The 26,078-nt window shown below is 30.1% G+C and overlaps 1 protein-coding gene across 12 annotated transcripts in view; it reads right to left on the bottom strand.

Moving 5' to 3' along the window:
* The window catches only part of SYCP2 (synaptonemal complex protein 2), a 123,050-nt gene that overhangs the window by 37,560 nt on the left and 59,412 nt on the right, over positions 1 to 26,078 (bottom strand). For all 12 annotated transcript variants that reach the window (XR_008915427.1, XR_458499.3, XR_458500.3 and 9 more), the window contains 16 exons: positions 24,675 to 24,747; positions 24,353 to 24,410; positions 23,774 to 23,907; positions 23,224 to 23,657; positions 20,761 to 20,888; positions 15,168 to 15,204; positions 14,232 to 14,305; positions 14,020 to 14,077; positions 12,396 to 12,451; positions 11,964 to 12,021; positions 10,571 to 10,763; positions 8,762 to 8,799; positions 8,018 to 8,197; positions 5,371 to 5,569; positions 3,315 to 3,562; positions 1,214 to 1,396 (listed from right to left, as the gene is read on the bottom strand). Coding sequence is in view for 9 of the 12 variants with exons in the window: in XM_007475626.3 (XP_007475688.2) it covers positions 1,214 to 1,396; positions 3,315 to 3,562; positions 5,371 to 5,569; positions 8,018 to 8,197; positions 8,762 to 8,799; positions 10,571 to 10,763; positions 11,964 to 12,021; positions 12,396 to 12,451; positions 14,020 to 14,077; positions 14,232 to 14,305; positions 15,168 to 15,204; positions 20,761 to 20,888; positions 23,224 to 23,657; positions 23,774 to 23,907; positions 24,353 to 24,410; positions 24,675 to 24,747 (2,151 nt within the window). In the remaining 3 variants the exon portion in view is untranslated. The remainder of the gene's footprint in view (positions 1 to 1,213; positions 1,397 to 3,314; positions 3,563 to 5,370; positions 5,570 to 8,017; positions 8,198 to 8,761; positions 8,800 to 10,570; positions 10,764 to 11,963; positions 12,022 to 12,395; positions 12,452 to 14,019; positions 14,078 to 14,231; positions 14,306 to 15,167; positions 15,205 to 20,760; positions 20,889 to 23,223; positions 23,658 to 23,773; positions 23,908 to 24,352; positions 24,411 to 24,674; positions 24,748 to 26,078) is intronic.

Genomic DNA, 26,078 nt, shown 5'->3' with positions numbered 1-26,078 from the left:
CAGCCATTTAAAAATATGCACCTCTTCTATATCTTCTATATTCATTAACTTCTAACTATTCTTTTTTTTCATAATATTTTTCTGCATCTCTCCCTTTTTTTTCTAAAAACACTACTTCTAGTCCAAGCTATCATTACCTCATAATTACTACACCTAAGTAAGTGGTCTATTTGACTCTAGTTTTTTTTTCTACTTCATTCCAGCCACATTAATTTAATTCTAAAATCAAGAATAAACTTTTTACCCTATATTTTGAGGCTATTCATAATTTGGTCCCATTTTATTAATTTAATTCAGTTCAACAAATGTATTAGAAACTGAAGATACAAAGATTATAATATTTTAAAAAATGGCAGTCTTTGCTCTCAAGGAAGTTAAATTCTACAATATACAAATTGTTTTTCTTAATAAAAAATGTTTCCGTTAACTCACTTGCCCAAAGAATATAACTCAATTGCTCAATTTCACTTCTGGGACATTACTTCTGTTCCTTTTAATTGGAATGTCATTCTAATTAAATTCCTACAATAACTCTGACTATTCCAAACCTATCCAGTATTTGGAGTTAGTTTTCACCCTTCCTCCTTCATCTATATCTATATCTGAAATCTCTAAAGTCTCTTATCAGTTCCAAAATTGTATATCATAAACTTTGGTATTTCTCATAATTCCTAACAAAATTCTAGGTAAATAATAAGTGCTTTATATGCATGAGTTGAATGTAACCATGCCAGGTTACTATATAATTAGGACACTATAAAGCCTAAATTCAAAATATTTAAATATAAAAATAGCTAACCATGTAATTCCAGTAAACAAATAATGAAATCTTAGAATTTAATCAAAAGCATATATCTATTTTCAGTCAATTAAAAATACCTATTTCCTATTTTCTTTCCAAATGCTCAAACAGACAGATAAGGAGATAGAGATATACAGATATTTATGCATGTATGGAATATGGAATACATACATCACATATATGGGAATATAAGCATGGGTATATTTTTGTTCCAGGATTAAGAATCTATTTACAGCAAAATTTTACTTATTTATGATTTTGTTTTAAACAACAACAAAAAAATTCTGAATGTAGTTAAAAAGTACACAAAATAACATTTTAATATTTGTCTCATTACAATTTTTGGCAATTAGTCAATTTCCACAGTTAAGAATTCATCTAAAGAAAGTTTGAGAAGGGTTATCAATTTACCTTTCGGATACTTTGAATAGAATTTTCATGGATTTTTTTCAGTTCAGATCCACTAAATTGTTTTTCTGAATTACAACTCCTTAAATCCACAGGATTGTCATAATCTGGTATATTTTGTGAAGGTATCTCTACATCTTTTCCAGTATCATCAATTTTGTCCATTATTAATGGAGTAATTTTGGGCTAAGAATTAATAAGACATGGAAATACAAATGCATGAGAGGCTAGGGATCATCATTTGAGAGAGACTTTAAATTTTCCTTACATATAATTTTCCTGCAACTCAGTTCTACATGACAGCAAAAATATTTCACCAAGTGTGAACAATGACTTAGATATGTTCATCCTTCCCTGTGTTTACAAATACTGTAAGTATTTATAGGCTTTTTCATAACTTATGTTTTTCAATAATTTTTCCCAACAATATTTTCAAATAAAAGAATTTGTTAAAAGATTCAATATCTATATTAGTTGTTCTCAAAGTGTATTCCAGAGGTTCCTGGAAGTTACTGAGACACTTTCATTGGGTCTGCGATATCAAAATTATTTTCATAATGATACTACGACTTTTAAAATTTCTAATATGTTAAATAACATTAGCTATATCCACATAAATGACAGCTCTTTGGGGTCTCTCAATAATTTTTAAGAGTGTAAAGCATTTTGAGGACAAAAAGTCTGAGAACTGCTAGCTTATACCATTGGATCTTTAAACATGTTTTCTTGAGATTACTCATGTAAATAATAAGGATTTCATGTTCATTTTACTTTGTTTTTTGAAAACGGTTGGATTCTATAATAATTGATACTCATTCAAAAAAGCTAAAATCAAAGAGTAATAAAGTTGAAAGGGGATTTGAAGAGATGAGTTAAGTTTCATGTCTTCAATCAAATATAAAGTTGTTACTTTCTTAAAGATAATATTCATTATCTTAAAGATAATATATCTAGTAAGGAATATCTGTATATCTAAACAAACTTTTAAAGTGAACCAGTTTTCTCCTCGTTTGGTATTTTATGTTCATTGAGAACAAAAAATAGCATACATGTAGAAATATTTCACCTACTTTAAGATAGCAACACTGTTAATTCTTTAAGTTTATCTTATCAGGTAATTTTTCACTTTAATATCTTTAATTTTTTTCTCTTGGGCCCAAGTTTTCAGATCTTTAATAACTTTTGTAGTTTTTCTTTATTTGCTTCAATTTCTCCATATTATTCTAAAATAGAACAGTTGTCTCCAGAAATAGTCTGTTCTTTATTTAAATTTTGAAAAGTATTGAAAATAGCAAGATTACTTTCTGCTCTATGAATATATTGCTGAATTAGCTTTTTATATAGTGCTACTATACTTTTGACTAATAAGTAACACATCAGTTATCTGCCCAGATCTGGTTCTGCTATAATGTGCTCAGCAGCCAGTAGTTTCATTTTTGTATTCAGAGGGAAGCATCTAGAGTAGAACTTAATAAACTAAGGTGTTGGCTATATATAAGCAAATGCTTATATAATTCTGTCCTTAAATCATTCATAATAAAGCATATTCAATAAGTGAATAAGCCATACAGTGATATGAGAATTATATTATAACTTTTTGATATACAGTAACACTTTTTAGACAGCTTTTAGAAAACTGAAACAATGACTTACAAAATGGTAAAAATAAAATAAAATAGCCAGAAAAATTGCTTACTGGAGAGGAAAGAAGAGGAGAAAAGGAGAAGAAGGAAGGAAGGAAGGAAGGAAGGAAGGAAGGAAGGAAGGAAGGAAGGAAGGAAGGAAGGAAGGAAGGAAGGAAGGAAGGAAGGAAGGAAAGAAGGAAGGAAGGAAGGAAGGAAGGAAGGAAGGAAAAAAGAATTTAAGTTACAAGCTAAAAATGTGATAAAGAAATAAATATGGTAAATATAATTTGGAATTAAAGATCATTTTCTAAAGGAAAAATGATGGATGCTTTCTTCTTTGAGTGTTTCCTTTATTTTCATTAATTTCTTCATACTTCATTTCCATATTACTTTTAGAAAGTACCAAAGAAAGTTAAAATAAACTATCACAGGCAAGATATTACCATTAGATTTTAAAAAATAACTGAAGAAATTCTTACCAAGAATAAAGGACTTGAGAAATGTTTTTTTGCACACATCAAGTTTTCATCAATATTTTCAGGTGATTCTTCCAGACATTTGCTTTGAATTTTCATGTTTGTAGTGTAGAAACTATTGCCTGTGATGCCATGCATACTGTTTAAAGACTCTCCTTTTTCTGGTGTTGAACTTTGTGAAAAAGTAGATGTAGACTTTATTGATGGAATATAATCTTGAATAAATTCTCTTTCAATTGTTTTCCCTGAACCTATAATATAGGATTACCAAAGACTAGAATTATCAATTAAACATTGAATTAAAAAATTTAAAATAGCTAAACCTATCATGCGAAAAACCATTATTTCTTACTTTAATGACTTGGATTTTAATTAGATTTCATTTTCAATTAAGACCAAAATGATGTTTTTAAAATGTTTTATAATTCTTGAAACACTATCAGTTACTACAACTTAGAATTAAAATATAATAATAAATTTCAAAAAGACTTAAAACAGATTTTCCAAATAAATTATATCTTAAGAGATAAAGTCAATATGCTGAGGTCAGCCTGATGACATCATAGTCAGCATAGGCAAATAATAAAATGAGGAAACTAAGAATTAAAATAAAATGAATAGCCAAATTCCAGAAATATGCCAGTATAAACTGCCAAACTAATTATCAGCCTTCGTTCTCAGTTTCAATCAGCATATATACATATATATATGCAATATAGACATATATATTTATGTAGGTAAAGGATATAATTTCAAGAAAGTATATGTCTGTACATATGACTTATTTATTTATGATGATGGTAAAGCCTGGCTATACTGGTGACAGGATAATTAAGTTAACTTTAATAACTTGAAATCTCTAATTTTACTGTGAAATTGATAAAATTTAAAATATCTTTAGAACTATGTAGAAATATGCTCAAATAGGCTATTTTTTCCTGGACTTGTTCTCATAAATAACTTCTTCAGAAATTAAACATGTGAATTCTCAAACCCCAAAGAACATGGCATGTTTACAAATAAATGGCTTTTGCATAAAATCAAGTATTTTTGTTTTTTTACACAAATCCAAGGTTTAGGATGTATTCTACTTCACTATGCTGATTTAACTGAAAAAAAAGCATAAATTAGAATTTCTTAAAATTTATTTTATGCTGTAAAAATTGTACTTTGAAGTACAAATAATAATTTTTGCATTTTCACTTATGGTTAAGGGATAAATGGTATAATTTTTTATTAGCAAAGTTTCTAGGTAGCATAATAGATGCTGAACTTAAAATATGAGTTTGCAAATCACCTCAGATACTTAGGAGCTATATGAAATGGCAAATTACTTAACCTTTTCTTTGTAAAATGAAGTTAATAATAGCACTTATCTCACAGGGCTGTTGTGAAGATGAAATAATACACGAAAAGCACTTTGCTAATTTTAAAGCACTACATAAATGCTAGCTATTATAATTGCTACAGCTTAAAATAAAAGGTAGGTTTGAGTAGACATATAGCATGTTAATAAGGACCTGTACTCAAGAAACAGCTAAAGATATGATCAAAAACACAAGAAATGGTGCTGAGTCAAAAATGCAAAGACATTGAAAGACAGCAGATAGTCGCAGAGATCCATAAGTGTGTAAGAAACAGTAAAAGTTTAAAAAAACAGTAATAAAATGAGGAAACTAAGAATTAAAATAAAATGAATAGCCAAATATGAATAGCCAAAATGAATAGCTTTCAGAATATTGGGTATGTTCTCTAAAAAGAATTTCTAGAAAGGCACTGACAAGAATTAGAATACATTTAAGGGTGGAATTACTATGTACTGCAGCAATGGGAGTACCTACTCTAATGAAGTCTAAAAACCTTAATTAAACATTTTACAAATACCAAAGTAAAATTTTACTATGATTATGTTTAGTAAGAATTAACCTGACCCTTCAGTGGTCTGACCACATTGAACAAAGAAACCTATCAATACATTTTTTCATTGCCATAACTAGTTATAGGAGAAAATTAGAGATAATATGAACTAGAAAATTTACAAAAAGAAAACAACACTGACATCTCATCACTTCTATAGATGCTGGGCTTCCAGGTAAGGGAATTGGAGATGAGTCAAGTCTTTTTTCTCTTATACAATCTTTTGCTTTGGATGATTTTTTCCCTTCTTTTAATATTTCCTCTTCTGCTTCATTGGGAATATCATTTTGTCCTTTTTTCAGGTACTTCCCAGTTTTACTTTTGTTACACATATTTGCAAGCTAAGAAACAAAACAAATAAATTACATTTTAAAATGTTTCATTGGAATGAATAGTTATGTGTTTGAACACACAATTAACAGAATATATTTAATTTTGTAAAAAATAATTAATGGCAAAATTATCAGCTATATCATTCTATAAAGCATCACAATGAAATGTAAATACTAGATCTGACTCTGATACTTTAATGACTTTTTATATTTGAACAGATCAAATGTGCCACCTCATTTTTAAAATTTGACTCCAAAATAGCAATATTATTTGAGTATAAGTGTATAGGCAGAATCTTAAGTTTTGCCATGTAGAATTGGATCTGTAAAACCTTTCCCCTCCTCCTTTCCTTGGCCAATAGTCTAGTCTACCTTTACACAAGCCATTTGCTGCCCATCACATATTTTCCCCCCTTCATCCTCTGGCTGGGTCCTGGCCTTGCATCACACCTCTATTTCTGGTTACCATAGCCTTAAATACCATAGCTTTGATCCTTATCTCTTCCCTCACCCACAGCCTCAGCACATATCAAACCCTATATAAACTGCTTATTGTTTTTACTAGGGACCTAACCTCTTGGAAGCTATTCCAGGTGAGGGCCTGTGCACATCATCAATAAAATTGTCTTTCCACGATCCAGGATGTCAGTGAGATTCTCTTGCCGTAACATAAGGAACCGCACGCAAAGGTTAATATAGAAGTTCATTTATTTGAAGTAGTGGTCTGAAACGTTTTTAACTGACAACTCTGGATCCATTTTCATTTTTCTAGACCTTACACTCTTCCATAAGTATAAACAAAAAGACCATTCAATGCACCTTATGCACTAACACCTTTTGCGAAGGATGAAGAAATATTAAAATTATATGTAGATGCTGATAAGACCATCCAAACCTAACGACACTGCATATAATTAAAACAGCCCCAATCTAAACTATTTAAACAAACTGTCTGCAAAATGGGTAAAGGGAAACATCAATAATGACTGACACCAGTCTTACATAAGTTTAACTGATATAAAAACTACCAATAGGTGGCCCAAAAAGAGCAAATATTTTTTTCTTTTGCTGTAGTGCCTAGAGCACTGGGCAAGAAGCCAGGAAGACCTGTGCTCATATCAGGCTTCAGACACTTACTAGCTATGTAACCCAAAGGGTTAACCTCTGTCTTAACCTCTGTCTGCCTCAGTTTCCTCAATTATAAAATGGAAATTATTATAAGACATACATCATAGGATTATTGAGAGGATCAGATAAGGTATCTGTATTAGAACAGGCAAATTATAGGCATCTAATAAATATTTGGCAGTTAAGGAGAACTAGTTTTGAATACAGTCAAGTATTACCTCATTTAAGGGAAATGGTCTTGTACATATTTATATCTGGTGAAGATATTGCATACTTTTATTGAAAGTATATTTGGAGAAGGAAATAAAGGTCCATGAATATTTTCAACTATTTTAGAAAAAAGTGCCTTTATGGCCCATTTTAGTATATATACTATGCTCATTTCTACTCCAGTGACTTGCTTAAACCTAGAAAGATTCCTAATATTTTCTTTCCCTTTGTAATTCCTTTTTCCCTTTGTAATTCCTTTTAGGATCATTGTGAAATATCCTTCAAATGCTCAAAGGAAGACTTTCTCGATCAAGGCTTAAATTTCCATTGAATTTTGTATAGTATTTATAACATATTTTACATATTGCCAGGCTTGTTAATTGAGAAGAATTGAAGAATTTTTTGATCACAACAACTTTTGAAGATGACCTCCTAAACGGTAACAGTAGAAGGAAATAATATCCATATTCCTATTTAACCATCATGGAACCTTTAAGGACTGAAGTATAAGTATATGTGCAATATGTGTATATACTGCCTAGCTATACTCATAAGCATTTCATTTGTATTAGCCCGTAGACTTCCCAAGGGCAAGAGTAATTGTATTATTTATATTATGTATATATATTATATATATGTATTATATATATAATCAGTTGCTTAATATTTTCAAGAATATTTAATTAAATTCTTACTTTGAAAATAAACTTAATAGCATTCTTATAAATAATATTCCCTGCATGCTCCAGTTTGGTAACTACTGATCTAGAGGATAAAGCATGTAAAGTCACAGAATCTATAAATAAGTCATTAATTGTACTTATCTAGAACATAAAAAGCATGCCTATAATTATCAAGTATATATATGAATAGATAGATATAGCCAGAAGTTTACTTTTAAATATAATTAATGGCAGTTAATTTATAAATCAGTGTTATAAAGATAATTTTTGTAAATTTTAAGAGTTTAAAGAGTTCTTAAATGTTCTTAAAGAACTCTTAAAGAGTTCTACATAAATGTTCTCCTCTGAAGGGCAAAGCTTTAACAAAGAAAATTATGTGACCATTATTCTTGAACATTTGTAAAAATGTATAATTTGTTTAATTTAAACTGTTTACCTGAACTAGTGATTTCTCTTTACTGGGAGGACTTGGTAAAGATTCTTGTTCTGTTTCTGATTCTGAATTTGAGAAATCTTTATAATTTTTTTTTACTAAACCTGCTCTTCGAGGACGTTGGGGTCTTGTAGCTTCTGTGCTTCTTTCATCTACCTTGTTGGTGGGATCTGTATTATGAGTCTGGGATAAATTAATTAATATTATTAGATATCATTTTGATTGAAAACTCTATTGGTCTACATTTTTATTAGAAAAATTAATATTTTAGCAAGGTATGGATAATGTTTAAACAGCTATATAATTCTGTAAACAAGTTATGGATGCAAATGCAATTATACACCTGTATAAGTATTATTTTAAAAGTATTAATAAAATGATAATTTAAAAAATTCCTCATCCCGGTGCATTTCCTAGGCTTTTATGATCAAAGTCAGTTGACCAGAATCATTAAATATCTGATTATTTTATTTTATTACCTTTAAAATGTTTCATAATTATAACTAAAAGACTTTATAAACAAAATTCCATTGTTTATAAAATAGAAAAAATAAAACAAATCAATAATAACAGTATTTCATGAGTCATTAATAGTCTTAAATAATGAAAGTGAAAGTCAGAATAAGCAAAAGACAGAGGGAATTCTTAGAGATATGCAAATAGAAGTGATAATGTAGTTAGGAGTTCAGAGAAATCATATATTTTTTGAGACATAAAAGCATATAATGTATCAATAGAAAGTTTTACCTTTTTGGGTTTTGATAGTTTCACTTCTACTGATGGACCTGAAAATAGGGAACATTTTTTGTAGTTAAAATATGGAAGAAAGTAAAAATCAATACAGGGCAGCTACACTCTGTATATAAAAAATAGATATTGTTTAAACATTTAAGGAACTTGAACTAATATTAGGTATGTAATATTTAATTCAGGTTGCTAAAGGATCTAAAATAGAGAATCTCCTCGAAGTTAAAAGTTTGGTGGCACAAAGCACCAGGTCCAGAGTCAGGAAGACCCAAGTTCAAATTCAGACTCAAACTCAAACTCACTGTGACCTTGGTTGGTCAAGTCACTTAACCTCTCTTTGCTTCAATTTCCTCATTAGTAAAATAGGGATGATAATAGAATCTATTCTGCAGAGGCGAGTCTCAAATGAGATAATAATTTTAAAGCATGTAGTAGTGCCTTGCACATGCTAAGCATTATAAAAACATTAGCCATTATTTTTATTACTATTCAGAAATCAGTGGAACCCCTCTGAACTCTCTTCCAAAGTCAAAGGGTAGGATGATTCATGAACATTAGAATATCAGATGTGTATAAATAAATGGAACAAAAAGCTTCTTGGGGTAAATAAATCAGAAAGAAAACTGAAACGTATTATTAATTTGGATGACAGAGAACAGGCATATGCAGTATACATGAAAGGGGTTAAGTAAAACTGGGGATCATATATACACCCTTTTTATAACACTGTCTCAACCAATGGATATACATCTGAAAAACTAATATTAATAATTAATATTAACCAAGTAACTAAATGATCATTAATATATTTCAAAACATTCCAGAAACAACATTTATTAAAATATTTTAGGTGCTATGTTCTCAAAGTCATCTTAAAGCAAGCGTTCTTAACATTTTTTGGATTGTGAACCTCTTTTTCCTTTTCATAATTTTTTAAATAATTGAAGAAAATGCTAAATTTTAGTTAGAAAGTTAGAATTTATTCAGTTAGAATAAAAAAGATTATTTTTTCCATCTGTTTTCACAGACCCCTGATAAAATCTATTTAATTAACAGAGAGATTTCTTCTACTTTTTTCCAAAGTGTATAAAAGTTGCTCTCTTGGCTTTAATTCCATATATATTCCCAAAGTCTATTTCTGCACCAATAAACACATGAAAGGAGATTCTGAATAACAGCACATATGTAGAGAAGGGAACATGAGTCCTGTAATATAGGACTGATCATCCTTAATATAACTTTACAGAGGCAAAGAAAAAAAGATGAATAATGAAGTAAGTTGTTTAATTATCAGGAATTTAGCAATGAAATTGTAAAGGACCTTTTACAAATAAATGAAGGAAGGATGGAAGGAAGAAAGAAAGGACAGAAGGACTGAAGGACAGAAGGAAAGAAGGAAGAAAACCGCTAAATTGGGTATTCCAAAAATCTTGGTGCAATTTTATGGTTATATTTTTTAAAAGCTTATCCTAGAAATTTCCTGTGAGAAAAGTCCTGTATTCTACAATGCAGATAACTCCTCAGTAACTTAGATTTAAGAATTAACTAGAGATGTTGAGTAGTGACCTCACAGCATCACATGGCAAATGGTGTATATTAAAGCCTGGATTTAATCTGGGAAGTTTTTATTCTACAGTTGCCTAGTTACTGTGGGACACTGCCTCTCATAATAAGCAACAACATGAAAATAAATAAAAATTAACTTTAGGAAAATTTATATTTCTTAAATACCTTAGTCAAAATAAATTTTAGGTTATAAATTAAAATATAACTGAAAAATAGCTATTTTCTCTAAAAGTAATTTCTTACCTGATTTAATAATCTTACTTGATTTCACATTTTTAGGTTTTTTCACTTTTTTATTTCTGCTATAATCTACCAGATGAGGTTTGGCTTTTTCGTTTGATTCTCTTAGCCAGCTAATATCAGTCTTGCTGTCATCACCTCTATGATCTGTGTCTGTGTCACTAAAGAGGTGTTTCTTTTTTTTATTTGTTCTAATCTAAAAAAAAAGAATGTTTAAAATATAAAAATAATAATTTTACATGAACCATATTAAGAAGTAAGCATTAAATTCAATATAAGTTAATGAGTAAAACCAAACTTGGGAATTTCATTAGTAAAATTTTTTTCTCACTGTTCAGAGTAAAGCACTGAATAATTTTATTACTATGGATGGATGCATGTGTATCTAATTAGAACAAAACTAACCAGTTGAATTAGTGTCTTTGATGTTTTGGTAGATCTGTCATATCATCAATGTGGGTACTCTTCCAACAGTGTAGATTGTAACTATACTTAATTTGATGTGACAGTTACCTATGTCTTCTATAAGAGGTTCACTTAACAATGCTGGAGCTTTATCTACATTTCTGAAAATCATATGGGTATCAAATAAACAGATATACTGATGACTGACCCACTTCTTGTTCTGGTCATACATTTCCTTGACCATATACTTTATGTGGTTTCTCTTGAACAGTTTTTGATCACTAATATTTTATAGCCAATTTATGCCTATCATGTGTCTCCAATGCCCATCTGATGATTTGCAATTTAATTATTTGACAATGCAATTTGCAATTTAATTATTTGACAATGTGGTATTCTGTAATTCGGTGCTATATAGTACATATAGTGTGACTGAAAGAATAGTATAAGAAAGATGAGTTCATGTATGGGTGAGAAACTTGTATGCTATTATCACAAAAAGCAATCTAGTTTACTCTCATATTTTTATTAAATTCTGGATTCCAAAACTGTTCATTTGGAATATTGTTTATAAAAACTTGACTGTTCCTTTTTAATCCTTTCATCAAGGAAACTATAGTTAAATATGTCAGGCCAAATATATAGATTTAGTGTTTTTTATGACGTGTTCATTTTGAAGATCAACTAGTTAATTGTAAAATACATATAACTTAATAAAATATAAAAACAAAAGAAAATTTTATTTCAAATTGTATTCAAATGAATTTTTAAACACAGAAAGCTGAAATTCCAGTCAACAATTCAGTCAACTTACTTCTACAATTTGAATTGCTTATGGCAAAAAACGTCCCGAAAAATTAGGGCTAATCATGAAAATTTTTATTTTTCCATGGTTTGTTTCTCTATGACCTTTTTAATATAGAAAACTGGTCATTTTGAATGTAAAAATAGTTTTTAACATATTTATAAGAATTATGATTAAGAATCTTACTTTTTTATCTTTCCCTTTTAGAGAAGCTTCACTTCCATCATGACTCCTTAAACCTGACCTTAAACAAATAAATGTTAAAATTTATGTTTATTATACAGAGGCAACAAAAAGAAAGCCAAGAAATATGTTTAGTCTGAATTGATTATAGGATCACAAATAGATCACTTAAGATTTCAACTTCCCAGGTTGTAAAACAAAGGTGTTGAACCATTTAATTTCTAAGGGTCTTTTTTTTATTCCAAGATGGTATGATTCTATTCTTGCATTTAGCTACTACAAAACTAAATATTTAAGTAAGCCATTTTAACAGTCACATGTGTTCTCAAGTATTATAACTCATGAGAGTAATATGATACAAAATGAAACATTAGGGGAAATAGTAATTGATTACAATAGTTTAAATTGAAATATGCATTTAATCAAAATACTTACAACTTCTTTGAGTTAGTTACTGAAGTTTCTCGGATGGTAGTGTGAAATTCCTCTGTCTGCAATATGAAAAAGAAGTAAACTACATAGTAACTTAAGAGAATAAAACGGTAAAAAATTTAAGCAAATTTAAGCAAAAAGAGTTAGTTTTCAGTCATATAGTTACAAATGTCACCATAAAATCATGTATGAGTTTAATTGTTATCATAAAGAAATACAATAACAAATATATAGTTATTTCAATTTCTCAATTTCAAGGGTATCATCACAACTTTAAAATAAGACTTAGAAAATTAAATAATGAAATAAGGTTTATTGCCAATAACCTCTTCTAACATATGCCTACATTAAAGATGTCAGATAACTATACAGAAACATAACTTAATAATAGAGAAAACATTTTGTACATGATAGTTTAACTATTATAAAGAGATACTTATGTTGATTACAGGATCACTATAATGCTATATCTAAATTATATCTAAAACCTGGGCTTCTCTTATGAAATTTTGGTACATATCTCAAAGAGGAATTCTCCACTGGATATACTAATTGAACCTCAAATTCAACATATCAAAAACTAAGTTTACCGTTTTTCTTCTTAAACCTGTTCTCTCTTTCTGATTTGAATACTCTGAACAGAGGTACTACTTTAGCATTATCTTGGCCCTTATTCCACCTCTGCAATATTTCTCACATACACCCATTCTCTCTATTCCTTATATTATAAACTGACTATAGGCTCTAATTACCAATTGCCTTCTAACAAGTCTTCCCACATCTAATCTCTCCTCCCTTCAATTTATTCTTCATACTACACACAGATGGATACATCTTCCTCACATACCATTCTTGTCTTCTAAATCTTCAGAGGCTCCCATTTACATAATCCCAACAACTCCATTCAAGTCCTCCACAATTTGATGACACCCTATTTTCCCAACTTTTTCTCGTATTTCTCCCTTCTCTGCACTTTTCTAAAGACTGCTAGATGGCTCAGTGGATAAAATACTGAGAGCCTGGAGACAAGAAGACCTACATTTAAATTCAGCCTCAGACACTTATTGGTTGTGTGATCCTGGAAAAGTCATAATCCACTGGAGAAGGAAACAGCAAACTCCTCCAGTATCGTAATCAAGAAAATCCCATTAACAGTGTAATCATTGGGGAGAGTGAGATGTGACTGAACAACCACATACACACTGTACATTTCAAACAAACTAGATTATCACCTGTCCCCTAAATTTGTCCTGTATTTCCTACCTCTTAACTGCTCAGATTTTTTTCCTGTGCTCAGAATGTTCTTCATTCCCTTCTTCAACTTTTGTATCCCTACTCATCTCTTTAAAAAGCCCAACTTAAATGCTACCTCCTCTAGGAAGTCTTCCATGATCTCTCTAGTTAATTAAGCACTTTGCCCTCTCAGGCCCCACATATTACTAAATTTTAAATAATTATTATACTTAAAAGGCATTTTTTGTGTTTTATACCTTACTTCTACATGAATTGCAAACTCCAAAAAAGCAAGGCCTATATCTTATCCAAATTTTAAATGTCTGTAGTATATTTTCATTAATGTGGATTGAATTTGGGGAATAAAGGGTTAATCCAACTGAATTAATCTTACACCAAGTCTTATGGTAGGGTCATCAGCTCCATTCAAGTTAAAATTGTAGACATCATTCCTGTTGAAATAATAATTAAAAATGTGATGCTGAAAATGCAACTTTAATAAAATCACTCTAAGCATGTATGAATTTAATTGCTATCATAAGCATATATGAGTTTAATTGCTATCATAAGCAGTAAATGGAAAATTTTTAGGAAAAAATTACTTACAAAGCACATTCAGAAGTCATATTAACAAAAGTAGTCCTCTTCAGTTGTCTAGAGTTTTTATTCTGGAATTTTTCCTACATACAAAAAAGTATTTTTTTAAAATTACTTGATAATGATATGATTACATAATTAATACACAGAAACTCAAACTTGGGCCTCTCCTTTAAGACCCACATTTCAGAAAACCAACAGGAAATGTCTACTAGATAACCCAACTGTATCTCAAATTTTATATTTCCAAAGTTTAGCTTAATGCCTTTCTTCCTAAACTTGGCTCTGCTTTACAACTTCATTACTCTGGTCAGAGGTACCATATTGGTGTTATCTAATACTCTTCTTCCTTCTTTGCTCTCAAATCACATTAAACCAAGAAGGATTTACTACGCACTTACTATGTGCTGTACCCTGAAGCAAGTGCTGAGGGTACAAAGTAAGGCAAAATTATTCCTTTCTCTCAGGAAGCTCATATTCTAGTAGAAGAAACAACATGCAAACAACTATGTACAAACAAAATTAAAAACTGGTAAAGTGGAGGTAAATCGTAAAGACTGAAAAAAAGTTCTTGTAGATGGTGGATTTAAAATTTTATCTTTAAAAAACTATAATTTTACTTCTTTCTTTTTAGAGGGGAAAGAAAAATTATGCATTTGTTGATACTATAGTACTATCAAAGGCATAATGATATGTATTCTATATAAGTGGGTAGTATACATTGTATTTGTACATTTTAAAGAAAAAGATTTACCCTGAATTTATCATTCAAAAATTTTAGGGCAAAAACCAAATTACTTCTAAGCATATAATCTCATCAGCTACTAAATTATTCACTTTTTATACACTATATAACAACTGAAAATAGAACTGAAAAAGAGAAGGTTTGAATCAATCACTAATCTCACATTTGACTATTTTTCTATATAACCAAATTAAATCTACCTTGTTGATAAGCAGACCAATTTTATTGGAATCCTTCCTATTAAAAAATAAGAAAAAAATCACTTGAGAAATAGAAGAATGAGAGACAATTGTTTAAAAATGCAGTATAGCTAAGTAAGTCTGTGATAGCAACAAAATTATAGTACACTTTGGTTCTTGAATTTGTGAGGAAACCTGATGTATTAGTGCTTCCATAGAATCATTAATTAGTGATAAATTAGATTTTCTTTTTTTGTCTAGTCCTGTGACTCCAGTGGTATAATGAAGTGATCTTTATTAAAGTAGATTCCTCTGTTCTGGCAATTTAAAAATTTAAAGTTGCACAGGAGATCGTGACTTGCTTCTAATTCTTCTGGATTTAAGGCTCCATCTTTAAATAATGTACCACAAACTTTTATGATCTGGATAAATGGTTACAAAACCTGAAATGAGAGCTTCTATTATTTAATTTAATTTAACAATGACTTCTTAGTGTCTTCAGTTATTTTTCACTCATTTCCAATTCTTTGCGTTGCCATACGGGGTTTTCTTGGCAAAGATACTGCAGTGGCTTGTCATTTCCTTCTGCAATTCATTTTATAGATGAGGAAACTTAAAGGGCTAAAAGACTTTCCCAGAATCACACAGCTGTCAAGCTAAATATTGAGCTCAGGTAGATGAATCTTCCTCGATCCAGGCCTGGCACTCAATTATTTGCATTCCCTTAGCTGTATTATCAAGAGTTTATTAAGTACCAAGACCTATATGAGGTACAAAGAATAAAGACAAAAACCTCAAGGGGCATACAGTGTTGGAATTTAGATTTATTATAAACAGATAAATAAATGTTACATTTTTATAAGATAGTATAATGTCTATATTGCTATGCCACAGTGAAATGCTGTTTGATTAAACCTAAATTAACTAAAAAAAAAGGCACAAAAGGACAAGAATGAGAGGGGAACAAAAGCTCTAGAATATCAAAAGAAACTATGAAAAAAGTAGTAATGACTGGGAAAATTAACACTGGTGGCTTAATTTATACTGTAAAGCAGTAAGCATGAAGATTATTTGTCACTGACCTAAAAAATTGAAAAGTAGGTTAATAGAGCAGAATATATAAGAATCGGGAACAATTGGATTCATTAACCTAAAGTTCAATAAAACCCAGAAAATAAATTTCTGAGGAAGAGCTCTATTGGAGAGTTCAGAGTCGATTGATGTCTTGATACATATTTAATAACCATTTTCCCAGAAAAAAGTACACAAGAAACACCAGAAGATCTAATCTGCCTTCTTAACATTTTCTTCATCACCTTCTTAAGCCTAGACAATCAACAAAACAATACATTGAACCCCAAATTCATAGCATTTGCCATTTCTTGAAGAGTAAATGCTCATACTGAAAAATTCAACGATCAGCTCTTGGGAGCTAGTATAAGCTGGCTCCAGCACATGCTTGTTTCAGAGCAATACTTTACATTATATAGCATAATAATATAAAAATATCACCTGAATAATAAAGATAACATTAAAAAAACAATAACTAGAAGAAGCAGATCAGGTATCCTTCACAGCAATGGTTGAGGAGTGAATTCTTAATCAAACAAGGCATAAATGTTTATAAAGAAAAAAATAATTTCAAATACAAGAAATTAAAGTTTTTACATGTACAAAATTAATGCAACTAGGATAAGAAGGTAAGCAACTTACTGGGAAAATCTGCATCAAATATCTCTGATAAGGGCCTCATATTCAAGATAGAGAAATCAATCAGTAAGAATTTAGGTACTTATTATGTGTCAGGTACTGTACTAAATGCTGGGAATACAAAGAAAAATGAAATCCCTGCTCTTGAAAAGTTTACAATCAATTAGGGGTGACAATAAAGGTATATATAAGATATATCTGTACACACACATATAAAATAAAAAAGTAATCTTAAATATGAAGACAATCACCTGTAAAAGGAACTGGATAAGACTTTCTACAAAAAGTAGGCTTTAGGTTGTGTCTTAAAGGAAGATAGAGAAATCAAAAGGTCGATATGAAGAAGATCATTTCAAGTCATGGGGAACAACAGAATGCATTAAGGTGAAAGTTAGAGGACTTTTCCTTAGAACAAGAGGAGAGTAATTTATCTTCCTCTTTTAGGAGAAAGTACTATCAGGTGTGGAGATCAGGAAAGACCTCCCCCCAAAATGGCATTTAATATTCAGAAATGAACAGAAATACACAAGATTAGTGCATGAGACACCATATACTCTGATATAGTATATGAACCGTTCTCGAAAGATGAATTGTCAACTATTCACAATCATATGAAAGACTGCTACAATTCAGTAAGTGTAACAGAGTTGGAGATTGATGGAAGAGGCTTAGGAATCTACTTATTGAAAGGCATTGAGATACAAAACTGGAAGAATCTTTTCCCCCAATCCTGAGTATACTGAGTTATCCTGTAGCTTGTTCTAATCCACTAGCTACATGATGAAGAGAATAACAGATTAACTGTGTAGCCAAAATTGAAGTGCATTCAAAATAACCAGTTACGGTGTTATTGGTCCCTTGGCTCTTCCCAAAAAGACTGACAGTAAAAAACATATGGGATAGTCCCAGTGTGGGTAAAGAGGTCAGACTCTTATCTCCCAAGTAGACTGCTTAATGATATCAAGAATGTATGGCCTTGCTGTTACTTTTACTGTGTTTATTTTTTCTTGTTTTTTTTTTATATGAACTAGAAATGAATAAAATCTTCAGATTATCTAAAAAGTCAGGAGAGTGAGGTACCTGAGAGATTCAGGATCCAGAGTTTTAATGGAAGCCCAATGGTGAAGTATTAAGTGAGGTGCTTGCCCCAGCTCAGTATTATCTGACACTTAGACTTATTCAAAAGCTGTGCTACATTTGGAAGTGAATTTGGTGAGACAAACATTACGTAGAAACTTCAAATCTAAATGTACTCTTCTCAGGAATTGTGGTGATATAAAAGAGAGTATGTTCTCCAGGTGTTGGGGTGAAGGGTGGAAAGAAGAGAAATATTTATATTACTATTCTTGCTATGTATTTGAAGTAAATATTCCTTTATAAAACCTACTGTTGTTAATTGGTTACATGGAACTAATTACTGGAGAATAACAGTAAAGAGAAACATACTGGAATGGGACTTAAACTAATGGCATTAGAGAATGATATCTTGACACCTCAAAACTCTGAGAAGATGTTTTTCTAGGAGACAAGATTCAGAGTATCATTACATAAGTGAAATACAAATCAAAACAACTGTGATGCTTTGCCTCAAACTAAGCATATTAGCAAAGATTTCAAAAAATGGAAATAGTCAGTATTGGAGGGATTATGGAAAGCCAGACATATAAATACATTGTTGGTGGTGTTGTAAATTAGGTCAATAATAATTCCAGTTTGCATTTATTCTAAGAAAATGACTAAAACAGCCATACTTTTTGAGCCAGAGATTGTACTACCAAGCACATATGCCAAAAAAGTCACTAATAAAATGAAAGGTTCTATATATTCCTATTTTTATCAACATTGTAGGAAGTAGAATTGGAATTAAGGAGATGCCCACTGATTTCAGAATAGCAAACTGTGGTGCATGAATGCAAAGGAATGTTACTGTCCTATAAAAATCAATGAATACTATTAATACAAAGCATGAAAACTAAAATATAACCACAAAAGTTATATTTTCAATGACTATAGCATATAAATATAATGAACAACAGTAACAAAATAATCAAAGTGAATTCGGTAAAGTTTCATTTCACAATTAGTCCTGAAGAAGACAAAAGAAAATACACACCTAATTTCTGTTCTTTGAAAAAAGGGGGAAGCATGGATATACAATATATTTTTGGCCTTATCTGATAGTCTGGTTAATTTTGCTGAAATGTTTTTATTATTCTGGAGGATTCCTCTCTGGAAATGGTAGGAAGAAAGACATATTGGGAAATATAGGTAATGAGGGAAAAATATATCAATAAACTGAGATGAACAAGTAGATTCCAAGTTGGCTATTAAAATATTAAGATTAATTTCAATTTTAGGGGAATGCTGCTCTCTGTCCACTTAATACAGGCATAGATGATATGCTTATCATTTCTATGGGATAAAATGATGTTGGTAGGGATAGCTAATATATTGGATGACCATGATGGTCTTGCCAGGGTACAATAATGGGTCAAATCTAACAAGATTAAAGGTAATATGGACAAATGTGAAGATTCTTCACAAGTTCAAAAAACAATCTAAATTACATAATTATAAGAAACTACAAGTAGGCCAATGTAGTTGAATCAAATCACACCAAGGGGGCTGGAGTATATAAAGACTAGATGGAGAGAAAAGGCAAGGTCATGAAGATATTTAATGCCAAAAAAGAGAATTTACATTTGATCCTAGAGGTAAAAGAGAGTCATTGGAGCTCATTGAACAGGTGATGATAATATGGTCAGATTTATGTCTTATTTACTTTATAATTTTTTAATTGCAAAAATATATTTTCTCTAAGACATATATTTGAGAAAAATTAACTTCACTGTGCTACATAGATTGGTATGGGGGGAGACGATGCAGTAGAATGGTAAGAAGGCTATTTCAATAGTTCAGGCAAGAGGAGATGAAGGCCTAAACTAGGGTTGTAGTTAGATGAATGGAGGAGAAATTCTAGAGATGTCATGAAGGTAAAAATAATATAAGTTTTCAACAAATTGGATATATTGGGAGAGCAAGGATTTGAGAATGACATTTGGCTATGGGTCTAGATGCCTAGAATGTACCCCCAACAATAATAATTAAATTTGGAAGGAGGATGAATTTAGGGATAAACATAATGAATGAGTTGTTTTGTACATGTTGAGTTTGAGATGCCTGCATGGCATTTAGAGATCTCTAAGAAGCAGCAGGAGAAATGTTATCTGATCAGAGAGACTAGGAATGAATAAAGATCTGATATTCATATGGATACAGACGATATTTGACCTAATAGGAGCTAACATCCACGTAATATAATATAGAATCAAAAGGGACATAAAACCTATGAGATCCTCAATGGTTATCTATAGTGTGTGTGTGTGTGTGTGTGTGTGTATGTGTGTGAGTGTGATATAGATGAAGAATAAGAAAAGGAGACTAAGAAATGAAAATGATTTATTTTTAATTATCTGAAGGATATTCATTTTTGGTTGACTCAGGAAGGAAAAACTAAAAATAAAGGTATAAGTTACAAAAGCAGATTTTTGACTCAATATCAAGAACATTTCTAATAATTAAAATTATTCAGAACTGGAATGGACCATATCTCAAGAGGTAATAGGTAGTCTGGACAACTACGCTGGGAATTTTGTAAATGGGATTCATGTTTAAAGTATGAAGAGAACAAGATGTCACTATCTTATATTCCTATCTGATCTGGGATTATATATATAAATTCATTTCCCCTTCTGTACATTTTTCAAAACACACAACTGTTCTCATCAGTTTAAAAATATATATTTAGAATATTCTATTTGAAGAAAAATTCTTAAAATAACAACCCTAAAAGTATATGTAAACAAATTATTTCAAATAATAAATTAACTTTTCTACAACATACCTGTCATTCAAAGATTCTCTAAATTTTCTTGAAGAATTTAAATCATCCTTTTGGTTGTATCTCTTGTTAATTTGGTTAATCAATGATTCTGTTGCATCAGTAAATTGTTTTTCTTTTGTCTTTTCTTTCTGAAATAGTTCATCAATGGACTTAAAAGTCTACTACTCAATAAAAATACAAGTTAAATTAAAACAATGAAAAATCCAAAGAAGACACATGAACTCCTATATCTATAATGGAAAAAATATCTTAAATATTTGGGTTATGTATTCTAATGGAAAAATTTAGGATAATATCCATGCAAAGAAGGTAATTAAGCATGTGAAAAAAGTTACTGAACTACTGAAAAATTTTGACCCACAGATTAAATAGTGGGAATATAGTCAAAAGAGGTGAAAGACTAGCAACAGATAGCAGTACTTCTAGTAAGAGCACAAACACATACATACACACACATGCACAAAAAAATAAAAGTTGAAATTGGAGACAAAATAAGTATTCATTTATTAAAGAATGACTAAACAAACTGTGGTATATGAATGATAAATAATTTTATTATATCATAAGAAATGACAAATAACAAATGAGGAATTAAAAAACGAGAAGACCTCTAATAGATGAATATGATAAAATATTATTGTACTACAAAAATGTGGAATTCAGAGAAACATAGAAAACACAAAATTGATATAAAGTAAGTAGAATCAGAAAATAATATGGTGAGTCAATATAACATAAATGCAATGAACTTTAAAACAAAGCTGAATACTCTTAACTGTAATGATGACTATTGTCTCAGGAAGAAATGAGAAAATTTACCTTACTCCTTTCATTGGAAGGGTGGGAGACAATGAATGGGGACCACTAAATACACTATTACAGTGATGGCGAACCTTTTAGAACCTCAGTGCCCCAAATGCATTCTTACACCTCATGTGTGAGCTGTCCCCTTACCACAACCAGGGGAAGGAGGAAGAGCTCCCATTGGGCTGCTGTGCAGATGGGCGAGTGATGTGAGAAATGTCCTTGAGGGGGGGTAGAGAAGGGGAAGGAGCAGCCCCCTTCAGCACACATGCCATAGGTTTGCTGACATGGTACTTTCATATACAAATGATATTTTAGTTTAATTAACGGCTTCTTTAAAAAAAACTATAAAGGAAGCCTCAGTGAATAGGGTTGAAGGGGGGGACATATTCAGAAAGGACTATGATACAAAAAAGTTATTAATAAATTTTTAAAGGAAGTAAATAGAAATGTATATTTTCACTAATATCCAAGAGCAATCTATCTATAATATATAACCATCAGTAGCATATATATTGACTTTTTATAGATTCAAATAATTTCTTTTGTTAAAATGTCAATTAATTTAAAACTGGAAACACAATGAAATGGCAAAATAAATTTTAACGTGTTTCATATCAGAACTACTAAACCTTCTTGTCTCTAGAATCTCCCTACACTAATCCATTGAGACTACCAGAAAAATATTTCTAAAATACCACTTCAAAAGATCACATCATTTGCATATAACATGATTTACTTTCAAAGGGATGTCATATTGTAGAGCTATATAAATATTTACTATATTATTATTGTCCAAAAGCCTTTAATGCACCTTTATTTTTTATAGGAAAAGACTTAGCTACTTGTTAAAACAGTAATGACTCTTCATAATATTGTCCCAATCTATTTTTCCAACATTACTTATTATTATCCTAAAGAGATTATGATTACTTCCCTGAACAGGGTTTGCACTTTTCTGGAGCAAAAGAAGGTTCTAAAGGTAATGTAGCAAATAAGACTATTCCCTCTATCCCAAACCAAATACTACTTTTAGACTACAGTCTGTCTCATTATTTTATTCTTATTTTATTCAAAACAGTTTCCAGGAATTTAATGTGTACCAGTGTACTGTATTAGATGATGGAACACAAAAAAGGAAAGAGAGAGAGAGAGAGAGAGAGAGAGAGAGAGAGAGAGAGAGAGAGAGAGAGAGAGAGAGAGAGAGAGAGAGAGAGAGAGAGAGAGAGAGAGAGAGAGAGACACAGAGACACACAGAGACAGAGACACACAGAGACAGAGACAGAGACAGAGACACACAGACAGACGGAGAGATTCTTTATAATTTTAAGGAATTAAATATCTAGTAAGGGAGTTAAAGAATTCACAAATATCTGAAATTCATGGATAAGTATGAATAAGTACAATAAGAAAGGTAGAAAATACTTCAGTTCAGGAGAAGGGGTCACTATTTCTAGTTAGGTATATTGGGAAAACTTCAAAAAAAGGATAGCAGTTGAAACGGACCTTAGAGACGAGATAAGAAAAATGTCTTAATTTTTTAAATGCCTAAATTTTAACAAAAATTTCAAATTTTCCTTAATTGAATCAAGATATTTTTGAAATTATATTATAATGGAAAAGCAGTAATATGAAAATCAGATTATTCTGAAAACTTACCTTTCTATTTGTTTCTAAGTCACAAGATCTAATTTCTGATGTCTTTCCTTTCACAGGTCTTCTATTACTTTTGGCATTCATCCCAGAAGAAATAGTTTTATCATAACAATCAGTATTTAGATCTTTTGCCAGAACCAATTTTTTGGTGTATATCAGAGATTTTTCAATAGTTCTATTCAGAAGAACTGATTTAAAGGTTTCAGATTCAATATGCCAGTCATTTTCCTTGTTTTTTTCAATATTTTCCTGACCTATACTAATAGAATGATTTAGTGATTGTCTATTTGTTTCATAAGTTTCTACTTTTTTCTTCTTTCTGTTATTTTCCATGTCTCCTTTTCTTTTCTGATTTTGTACTAAAGGTTTTTCTAGAGTAATATCATCAGATATTGATGAAATAGAGGATTTTTTACTGACCCTTTCAGTAAGAATATCTAGTGGAGGAGAAAGAAAACAATTTAACTGCATTATTTTATTTACTTAAAGCTATAAAGTTAATATTTCACTGTTATTATTATAAAGCAATTATACATTATTACATAAATTTAACCTTGATTAAATGTTTCTTCTGGTGATGTGCTTGCACTCTCTTTACTACAAATTTTAATATTTGTTATAGGTGTCCAGCATGTCCATTTGGAGTAGATATCATTTTCACAAAAGTTGTCCAAAACACCAGGCAATCTACAAAAATAATTTTGTTTAGATTGGTGCTAAACAAAAAGACATTGGTATTTAATTTTATTTAAATATTAACAGACCCTAATAAATTTAAAATTAGATAGTCTTTACTTTGGAATGTGTTAAACTAGAATTTACTAAGTTCTTAGTACACAGGATAATGGCTATACTTTACATAATTGGCATTTTTAACAAGTTCAAACATTTAAGTGCTATAAAATTCTGCTATCCAAATTACAATGTTATTCATTTTCCAAGAAATCAAGTAAATCTGATATTTCCTACCTGTAATATTCTAGTATTTTCTTTATGATACGCGATTGTTCTTTAGCTCATATTGTAGCATTAAGAAATATTTGTCTTTAACAATAAATTGATTATAACCTGGTAAAACAATGCTTAGGTAATTTCCATTTCTAATAGTTTGGTAGGTCCTTTGAATACTTACAAAGGCTTATCTTTTTTCCCAACTGGTTGTGAATCAGGAATGATATCCACATCTCCATCTAAATAAAATACAAATTATATTTTTTCTCCAGGAAGAAAGATCTCTCATTGAACCTGTTTTCTTACTGATTTAAGTTTTTCAGATAAAAAGTTTTATATTTCTTTTGCATTCTTCATGACTATGAAAATTCTGAGCATATAGTTGTCAGTAAAAAAAAAAACTTTTAAAAAAACTATCAACAATAGTGTATGAAGAACAGAGGTAGTATAGGGAGGGCAAATGACAAAAAATAATAATTTAAATTGAACCCAAAGATACTTACTAGTATTTTGCTTAACTAATACATTCCTGTTCACATCATTTTCTATCGCTTCTGAGACTTTAGAAACTGTGATCTATTATAAAGATAAGAGAAGGTATTAAACACATATCCTTTATACCCATTCTTATTGCTAAATCTCAGGAAATTATGATTTTGAATTTTAAAAATCTTAAAGCTTTTTTAAGTGATCATCATTAATTTAGTTCCTAATAAGTGATGTTTCTATTTGCTTCAAAAATGTTTCAAATGCTATCTTAGAGAATAGACCAATTATTTTCAGCTCAAATAAAGAAGCATGAAAAAGAGAGCTATAAGTATTCCAGTTGGTTTCTTGTACCACTGCCCTGTATATGTTTATTCTACTTCAGAAACATTAACTATGTCCTTTAGGGAGTATTATGAAAAGATCCCATAAATATATTTGTTGAATAATGACCTACTTGTAAATTCCATATTATAGATAAAATCTCACGCACAGTAGTAGCAGTAAAAGCTAGTTATCCATTTTCACTTCCCATAATAAATATGGTTGAAATTAATTGAAGGAATCCCTAGGAATTGTTAGATATTCTTATAACCAGCAGTATTTTCATTTTCATGTGTACTTGTTAACTTTCTAGTTATGGCTAGAATTGATTAAGGATGAGATTAGAAGAAAGAAGATAAACACAAAAAGATGATATATCAATATTTAAAGTGGATACCTTAAAAGTTAAATTTACAATTTTAAGTAAAAAAAATTCCAGAGAGATTTTTACTATATTAATGAAGAGTATGTTTGAGTATACTAACTGAAACTCAAGTATACTGAAAAATGCTAATGCTTTACTGTATTATAAAATAAAAATTTCTACATATAACTATATATGGAAATGACTATATATAGATACATAAGTATATATATATGTATACATATATATATATCCTCTGAATCTACTGAGCAAAATGTCATTTTAAAACTTCTGATATAATTAGTTACCTTTTCTACACTATCAAATCAATAAGACTATTATCAAGTCCTTACTATATGGAATATGAATACAAATAGAAATAATTCCTATCCTCAAGGAACTTCTATTTTATGGATATAAAACATGTATGTGTATATATATATACACACATACATACATGCATAAAATATATATTAGGAGATTTCTGAGGGGAGATGCTCTAGCAGCTGTTTCAATCAGTGAAAGTCTTAAATGTATAACTTTCTTGAAAGAAATAAGATTCTAAAAGATGGAAATAGAGAAGGTATACATTAAATGCATGATGGGTATTCAATGCAAAGCAGAGAATTAAGAGATAGGTTGTCTTTTATGAAAAATAGTAAGAAGGTCAGTATGTCTGAGCTTTATAGAGTATTAGAAATAAATTAATGTGTAACAAGGTTGGAAAGGTAAG

Source organism: Monodelphis domestica, chromosome 1, assembly GCF_027887165.1.
Source record: "Monodelphis domestica isolate mMonDom1 chromosome 1, mMonDom1.pri, whole genome shotgun sequence".
In the NCBI taxonomy this organism is placed as follows: domain Eukaryota; kingdom Metazoa; phylum Chordata; class Mammalia; order Didelphimorphia; family Didelphidae; genus Monodelphis; species Monodelphis domestica.
This window is presented reverse-complemented; position numbering and strand designations above follow the sequence as displayed.